We start from the raw sequence: 9,078 nt of genomic DNA on the forward strand, positions 1-9,078 counted from the left end.
TCGGATAGATGTGGAGGGAACGTAGACAAAAATGAAAAGGCCTTCGACACGAATGTCGTGGAATATTTTTTGGCGTTTTGGTCCTTCTACTTTTAATGATAATGTGATTTGCACCTCGAAACTTTATACACTTCTTTCTTTCTTTTTTGGCTCCTTTTAAGGGAAAATACAGTGTTTTAACCCTAAAACACTAAGCATGGAACTACAAGGATCCTTAATTTAGTTTGATGTGCATATTTTATGTGTAACTTTTCTTGTTTTACGCTTGTTTATCATAACAATATATAACATATCTTAAAATTTTAGTGGTGTTGGCCAATCTTTAGAATAAGGTTTTTATAGTATCCATTTTTTTTCTTGATTTACAATAGTATGTGTGAATTTTCTATAGTAGCATAAGTTTATTATAGCTGGAAGAGCTAAAAAAATGCATACGCACTTATATATGATGAATACCTTTACTAGTTAATTAATATTCGTATCTTAAAAATATTAAATATGATTTTTGGAGGAAATGATTTGTGATCTAGAAAGTATAATCAATTGATTAATACAAATAGTTTTCTTTACACTAAATCATTTAATTAGTGCCAAATATAAGAGAGACAGCTCAAATTTGTAAATACATAAGTAAATCAAAAGGTATAGTAAATTATTATTTTTATAAATGGAGAATAAACTATGCAATGGATTTTCTAAAATCGTGATTTTCAACTTTATGTTGGTTCAATAACTCCCTTCTCAGTTCCACAAAATTATTAGTCCTTTGTTGTTAGAATTGAAGTGATGTCATTCTATTGATACATGGACAACTAATATCTTGCATTTGATGTTATTCAAGAACCATAACCTTTTTGAAAAATGTTATTTGTATTCTAATTTTTATTATTTGCACTCTAACCATTTACTTTATCATGTGACCTAATAAATGAAAATTGAATAACTAAAAAAATAGTATGGTTATGATTAACAAAAGAAATTAAACTTATATATACTGACAGTGCATGCACTGTTACTATTAGATATACAACAACTAATCTAAATTTGGATTTAAAATTCAAATTATGTATATATGTCATGCATCCAATTGTAATAATATATACATTGTTAGTATACATAAAATTAACTCTTAAAAAAATGGAAATGCAAATAATATTTTTCTAACATTTTTTATGTTTTTTTTTTTGTGAAGGGCTTATGCAGTTTAATTTGTAGTAGTACTTTTGCATCTAATAAAATGAGGGGAGTGACAATGTATGAATAACCCAAAAAAGGCCAAAACACCGCAGGGAAGTTTTCTGATTTGACTAAAAGATGGCGGACTAGCGTTGCAAAATGAGCAAATATCCTGGGGTGCACGCTTTCCCCTCTGCCTTAAATAGCAGCCGACTATCTTGCACACTCACAGCTCATGGCCGTGGTGCAAGCGGTCCCTCGCTTCCTCCAAGCTGAATGCGAATACACTACTGCCACTACCAGCAGTAGCATATATCCATCTTATCAAACCCTAAAGGTCACGTGACAGCATGGCACCCAAGGCGGGTCACTACCGCCTCTCAAATTAAGCTACGTCGCGAGATCAGACCCCCTACATTGTTTTTTTTTCTTCCTTTTTTAAATGAATCCTGATTTCATTCCGTTTAACTCATTCCTATCCCGCATTTCTAATCTCTCATTCAGGCTTCTCTTTCGATATCATCCAACTTATTTCTCCCCTGCCCCTGACATTGCTCGTTACTACTTACTGGTTACTGCTGCTGTTTACGAAGGAATAGGAAAAATTGAAAAATTAGAATGGCCATTAGCCTTTATTCCGCCACTCCCCCTAGCCTGTGGGGGCCTATAAGCATGATGTATCTATTATTAGTCTATAGCCCCGTTTGGAAGGTGAGTTTTTTAAGTGTTTGTATAAAATTTTACTGTAAATTACTGTAAAGGTTGTAAAAAAAATTTTTTGATATGAAAAAATAGTTTTTTCTTTTTCTTTTTCTTTCTTTCTTTTTCTTTTTTCTTTTTTTTTCTTTCTTTTTTCTTGTCCTTCCTCCCTTCCCGCTTCTTATCCCTTCCCCTTTCCCCTCCCCTGTTCGGCTGTTTCCTCTCCTCCCTCTCCCTCTCCCCTTCCCCTTCCTTTCCCCGCCACCCCTATCCTCCCATCTCCCTCGCCACCCCTCTTCCTCCCCCTCCCCTATCCTCTTCTCCCTCCCTCTCCCCCGCCACTCCTATCCTCCCTTCCCTGCCACTCCTATCCTCCCCTCTCCCCATCCCTCTTCCCTCGCCCGCCTTTGCAAAAGAAGACCGAAAAGAATGGGGAAGGGGTTTGGGTCTCAAATCCAATGACAAAACCATTTCCCCGCGTCACGTGGCATTTGAACTTGCTCCTTCCAATGAACCCAACAGGGTTCGTTTCCAAGTTATCGGAAAGAATCCCGTTTGGGTGCACAGCGGCGAACACGGTAAAGTCAGCACCTTTAGGACTCGTGAGTGCGGTGAAATAGAAATTGGGGACAAGTTTGCGTTTCTGCCAAGACTCCCGGTCGATGTGGTGGTTGGCTACGGAGGATCTGGTGAGTTGGGTGGGAGAGGAAAAAGAAGAAAAGTTGAAAGGAAATTTTTTGTGTATTAGAAAAGTTGAAGGGAAAATTTTTTTAAGTGTGTAGGTTAAAAATTTTGATAAGTTTTTTGGATTTTTGTAGTAAAAATTGTTAAAAAACTAGTAACATATGAACTTAAAAAAAACTTGGGGTTCTAAACAGGCCCATAATTTATTGGCATATTAAATCAAGATTCAAAATTAAAAATTTTCATATTATTATTTAGTATAGCCGGGGGTGTTTGGATACGAAATTTATCCCAAATAATATTTCGCTTGCATCATAAACACATTTTCCAACCCACCTTTTTATATTCCCAATCACCTTTTTATCTCACATACATCACATCACAAAAAGTGCTACAGTAATTATTTCAAATAATATTTCAAATAAGACCCTATCCAAACAATAGTACTGGTGTTTTAGTAAAGTTATGGTAGTTTTATCATTTAAAAATTAGCATTTTATTAGGAAATTTCTTATGATTATAAGACTTGTTTATCAAGTCATCTAATCTATAAATAGGGAGTTATAAATTGTATGTCTAATTTGTGATGATTGGGCCATAAAATTGACTCGAAAGAATTGTCAAATTGATTGTGGTTGTGACGACATAGATCGGAGAAAAATCTTGTTAGTTGAATTGTGATTATCAATATTACAAAGTGAATTGTCAAATAAGTTGACATATCTAGAAGCGTGGATATATTTTTGCAAGTGAAAAATAAGTTGAGTAACGAGATAAATTTGTCAGGTGCGTGAAATATTGCAATAGCAAAAATCAAGAGATATTATTGATCGTGATGACGGTGAACCAGATCCAAGAGAGAGCTTGATTTAAGGGAAAAAATGTTGACACATTAAATCAAGACTCAAAATTAAAATTTTCCATATTATTATTAAGTAGTGTTCTAGTCAAGTTAGGGTTTTAGTAATTCTATTGAAGTCAAGTTATGGTAGTTTTATTATTTATGAATTAGTATTTGATTAAGAAATTTCTTATGGTTGTAAGACTTATTTATCAGGTCATCTAATCTATAAATAGAGAGTCATATTATTGTGTTTAGTTCAAAAAATTGAAGGATTGATAATCTTGTTCTTATGATGTGATTAAAAGATATATTACTAGTATTATTCATTTTCTCCCACACATATTTTTATGTGTGTGAATTGCCTCCCCTCATAGTCATTTTGTCAAATATATCTCCTATATATTTTTTTGGGTTCTACATAACCAAATCCATTAGAGCCTTCATCTTTGTACTTTTGATGATTATCAAAATTTGGCTTAATTTCACGCTCTTACAATTGAGTCGTGCTTAGAGCATTAGACTTCACAATTTGGCAATTTTGGGAAGGGAATGAGGAAAAGCATGTGAGAGCAAGAAGAAAGCAAACTCATTTTCTCGACATGCTCTTTACAGAGCTAGGGACTGGGGAACTCTTCTTTTTTTTTTTTTGGATAAGATTAGACATAAAGAGATTACAAGTATTCTAAACCACGACTAATTCTTATACCCAACACAAGGTCCGGAGAGGCTCACACTTTATTTTTTATTTTTTTTTATTTTCAGACACACACTTAAAAATGAGATTAAAAAGCTTAGGTGTTTACTACGCGGTAGTGAAGGAATTCATTGAATTGTTGGATCAGGCTACAAATATTTTCCACACGGAATCAAGAAATTCAGAAATAAAGTCTTCATAGCTATAATCGAACAAGAACAAGTGCTTGGTTTTTATTTTGAGGGGCTCACATTCAATCTTGATGAATGGAATCTTGATGCATTCCATCCATCAACATTCCGTCCATCCTTGTTTTCTTTTCTCTCTTTTCTTCCACCTGCATTTACCATCTCTTTCACCTCAGGATATGTAATTGCAGTTTTTTTGGGGAGGCGCACATCGAGTGGATTTGCTACAACGTAATTTTAGTGCAACTGTAACTCAACAATCGTTAAAGCTTTCGCGCATGAAGCAGAAGGCGCGGGCATATGCATATTCCAGTGTAAGAAACTCGAAACTCATAGTGTCATGTCCTGCAGTCGTAGCAGTTGTAATACTGATGCGGGGCTGGAGCGGTTGTTCTGACAACCGCTCCGGAAGGTGTAACACCATTTATACATGGTGTAACATCATCTGTACAAGGTGTAACAATAGAACAATAGCGAGTAATACTAGAACAACATTTTTGTGGGTCCCACACGGCGTGAAAATTGAGTTACAAGACGTGATCTGAGCCGCACAAAATTTTGAGGCCTCATCCAGGCCGTGAACTGCCTGGGATCTCCTCAGGTCCCTCGTCCTTGTAATACACGTTCAATAGCAAACGCTGGGATCTCCTCAGGTGTAGCAAAAATCATGCGACGCAACACAAAGAAACAGATATTCAACCACAACCCCCAAAATAAATGGCAACAAGCTATTAGTGGAATTTTATGTGGCCTACATAACTACGTATAATATTTAAGATTAGTACTAAGCTATTATCTCACTAATTAAAGAGACAAATAACTACTTAACTATAAATTTATACGGGTATTTACAGAATGAAAGTAAGGATGTATAGGGATATATGCAGACGCTTTTGTTGACAACAATAATTTTAAGTCTAGTTTGTTTGAGAGCAGGCAGTCGATGACAGATTGAGTCTACATGATGATGAAAAGGAATCTAAACTCTATAAATGCACAACTTTTAATTCATCGTCTTTGATCCACAGAGGGATCTAACTCTATAAATAACTCTTCTCTAACCAGTCTTACGTACCCGATTGGAGCTCCTCTCTCTTAAGTTCCAATTGGTATTCCCTCCAATCATAATCATCCTAAGAGCTCCCCTCTAATCACTCCTTAAGTACCCGATTGGTAGTCCCTCTGACCATAAGGTACTACCCTAAATTATCTGTCTCCACGACCTACAAATCTAAACTAAACGTCATATTAAGCGTGAAGCGTCCCCTTCTAGGAATACAAGGGTGGAACAAAATTAAAACTTCAAGCATTCAAAAGCGATACAAGCATGACATAATCGCAGCAAACAAGCACCCAAAACACAAAAATCCTCCAAGACTCTTTTATGTGCTTTGCAAGAATAACTGATTAAGCAGCAGAATCTGAAGGAAGCACAATCAACTGCTTCACTCTGCCAACATCCCCAATCATATTTACCTTCCCAACAAATACAATATTCGAAGTCCTCCCAGATGTTGTCCAAAAGATGACACCCGGGCAGTCTAATAAAGGTGACAAAAGATGCAAGATACGACTAGGAAGATGTAAAAGCTAAAACTAATTTGCATAGCAACTTCGAAGTACTCCTAACAAATAGAACTGCAAGCGTGATTATACTGCCAGAATCCAGAATTCCATTTTTAGCTGCAATCTCAAGAATAAATCTAAACATCGATCAAATTCAGCAAAAAAATGGAATTTCGTATTTACTTTTCCTTATTTTGTTGTAAGCAGATACAAGTGCAGTGCAGTAGAGAATGTATACAGGACTATGATTTTTCCTATGTTACATCAATATCAAGATTGACCCTTTTGCACCACAATGGAGAAGTTGCCAAAGGAACCGAAGAATCACAACAGACTTCCAACCTATCCATAAATCGGGCCTCCGAAGACTTCAACATCACAGGCAATGACAGACACACCCCCCTCTCCATACACATCTTGTGCCTTGGCTTTATCCTATTCTCTAAGCTAAACGAAAAATAGTGTGGGAAATCAACCAACTCCCTCAACTCCCTTCCCATTTCCACCACGAAGTAATTGAATTTGGGCTCTAAATTCTCCTCTATACTGTAACAAAACAGGGACGGAAACCTCCGAAATAGCGAAATGGCCTCCCTTTTGGGTATCCCAAGTTTCAAAAAATAGTCGAGACGAGGGATGAACTTTGATTCGACGCAGCAGGAGAGAAGAGGAGCGCACCTGCTGACATCGTCAATGCCAATGGTACCTCGGAGGAAGTAAAGGGTCGGGCGAAGGCGGCGGTCGACGCTGCAAATGAGGAGGCGGGGGCGGCGGTTGATGACGTGGCGGAGATCCTTGCCGCTGACGTGGGCCTCCCGAAGGAGAAAAGTAACGGCGGGTCTCAAGACGGTTCTGAGAGGGGTGGCCAGAAGGTCGGGGCACATGGAAAAAGCGCGGCGGAGATCAGGGGTGGTGAGGCCGAGGGAGTGGAGGAATTTGACGAGGGACTTGATCTGGGAGAGAGGAGTAAAAAGGATAGGTGAGTGGGCAGCGAGGCAGTAGAGAGAGTCGAGGCCGAGGGAGTCTAAGTACAGGAGTTTCTCCTGGAGGAGCTGGAATTTGAGAGGAGGGGCAATGTTGTTATTTTCCTGGGAACTGGATGATGGGGGGGCGGTGGAAGGGATGGAAATGGAGATGGAATTGGAATCGGGTTGCGGAGGAGGAGGGGCCAAATGGGCGTGCTTGGGGCGGGAAAGCGAAGGAAATTTTGGGGTGATGAAAGGGGGAGTGATGGAGGAGGAGGTGGAAAGGTGGTGGAGGGTATCTGGCATTGTAGCTACTGAACCGCTAGCGACATGGTCCTTTTAGGCAGTGCAATTTGTTCAGGACAATCAAGAAAAAGTAAAAAGTTAAGTACAAAAAGTATCAGTATTTCAAAGGTTAATAACTGAATGCACAGCCCCAACCAACCAAGGCATTTTTCTTTATTTAACGTGGACTTCAGCTACAACGAAAACCCCCCAAAAAGGTTACCTGCAGTGTTCTCAATGATTCGTCAACACTCCTGCCAATTGCAAGGTTGTTAATGGTTGCGTGTTGAATAACTCCTTCCTTGTCGATAATAAAAAGCCCTCTCAATGCAATTCCCTGAAATACCAAGAGCAGAAAAGTGTTGTCATGATGCTGCTCCATAAGAACTCGATCAGTTGCATGCCCTTGTAAATTACTAGTGTAGTTATAGTTGAAAGTCAAAAGGCAAAGTTATTAATCAAAACATTAGTTGAATGGATAAATCTCTTTCTCCTTTTTTTTGCCTGATTCAGTGTAAGGTGTTCATTCCAAAATCTAGAAAACTTTCACATGCAACAAATTAGGATAGCCTAAATTACGAGAGTTTCTTAACTTTATCCGATGCCTCCCCACATCATGCTCAACAGGTGTATCATGGACATCTTATGATGTTATCCACATAATCAAGATAAACAATGAATAAACAAATAACAGCATCTACCACACAACCTGCTCCCAGTATGACTTTTGCTTCAATTATTAGTGTGCTCTTAGAACTCTGAACTGTTGGATATAAGACAGAAATGCAAGGGCAATCCATTTTCATTCACTTATTCCATTTGTAATTTAGTTCAACTTTTTAAAACGAAAACACTAAACGTAAATGTGGTAACTGACAAGCTATTTCCTGTAATACAAGAATGCTCGAAACTAGTTGTTGCAACATCATTATGGGTCCTAATATCAGCTTGGAGTTCAAATTTTGCTCAAGTTGCTGCTGCTTAATACTACAAACTAACACCATAAATAAAAAAAACCACTTTCGTTGGCGCAACAAATTGAAAGCGCGTCTCTAAGTTTCTGGAGAGAGTACAATAACTTCACCATGCAGTGCATCAAGCAACTGAGCTAAAGTAGTTGAGACTAGCAAATCGGTAGATGTATCTGTCTCAAAGACACTCCCTGTTTGAAATCTCTTTTTTTTCTCTCTCCAAATAAAAATTCAGCATTCGCCACAAGAAGTTCCCTTCACGAATTAGAAAATTTTAAAAAGATACTAATAAAGGTCTGGCACAAATTCAAAAAAAAACATTGCGATAATACCTTTAAATCTCTATGCAAACACACAAGTAATATTACTTCGATAGTAGTGAACTTAATCATATACACAGCCCCAAGTAAAAGACTTTCCTACAAAATCAGCTCAATAATACCTAACCCACAAACAAAAAAAAAATTTGCAATTTTTGACGGCCAAAATATCGAAAATAGGAAAAACTGAAGCTGGCATAGAAAAGCATCTAAAACATGGAAAATGCGGGGGTTTAGAACTTACTGCTCGGACAACGAAACTTCGGCGATTGGGGAAGGAAGAGCGGGAAGAGAAGGAACAGGGGACATGGGATAAGGAGGAGAACGAGGGCGAGGACTTACGGAGGGTATTGAAAGAGGAAGGAGTGGATAGGGTTTGAGAGGATAAAAAAGATTTGGGAGAAATGGAAGGCCTCGGGGGGTTTGGGGATGTTGATGATGAAAGCAAGGCTGTTGAAGCCGCTGAGCAGGCCATTGGAGTGGAGGATGGGAACTGAATGGAAAATGGAAGAATCTGGAGTGACGGTTCTTTGAGATGGCCAAAACGGGGGCTCCCTCTCAACTCTCAAGTCTCGAGTAGAAAGTCTGTGGACTGAGTGGATTTTGCCGAGTGTGGGAGGCAGCAGAATTGGTTTGGTGGTTGGTACCTGGTCGGTGGCAGTGCCAATGAGCTGTGGATAATTGGA

The 9,078-nt window shown here is 38.3% G+C and overlaps 1 protein-coding gene across 2 annotated transcripts; it reads right to left on the minus strand.

The window, feature by feature from the left end:
- Positions 1-4,548: 4,548 nt before the first annotated feature.
- Positions 4,549-9,078, minus strand: LOC113692697 (protein SEEDLING LETHAL 1, chloroplastic). Of its 2 annotated transcripts, XM_072054644.1 has the most exons (4): positions 8,637-9,077; positions 7,325-7,438; positions 6,530-7,152; positions 4,549-4,930 (listed from the first exon to the last, which is right to left on the minus strand). In XM_072054644.1, the coding sequence occupies exons 1-4, from the start codon at positions 8,865-8,867 to the stop codon at positions 4,852-4,854; spliced, it is 1,047 nt and encodes a 348-aa protein (XP_071910745.1). In that variant the 5' UTR covers positions 8,868-9,077; the 3' UTR covers positions 4,549-4,851. The 2 variants fall into 2 exon arrangements, with proteins under 2 accessions (XP_071910745.1, XP_027066989.1); XM_027211188.2 differs by lacking the exon at positions 4,549-4,930 and having other exon boundaries at positions 6,005-7,152; positions 8,637-9,078.

The sequence above is a fragment of the Coffea arabica genome, chromosome 6e (assembly GCF_036785885.1).
Source record: "Coffea arabica cultivar ET-39 chromosome 6e, Coffea Arabica ET-39 HiFi, whole genome shotgun sequence".
Classification (NCBI taxonomy): Eukaryota; Viridiplantae; Streptophyta; class Magnoliopsida; order Gentianales; family Rubiaceae; genus Coffea; species Coffea arabica.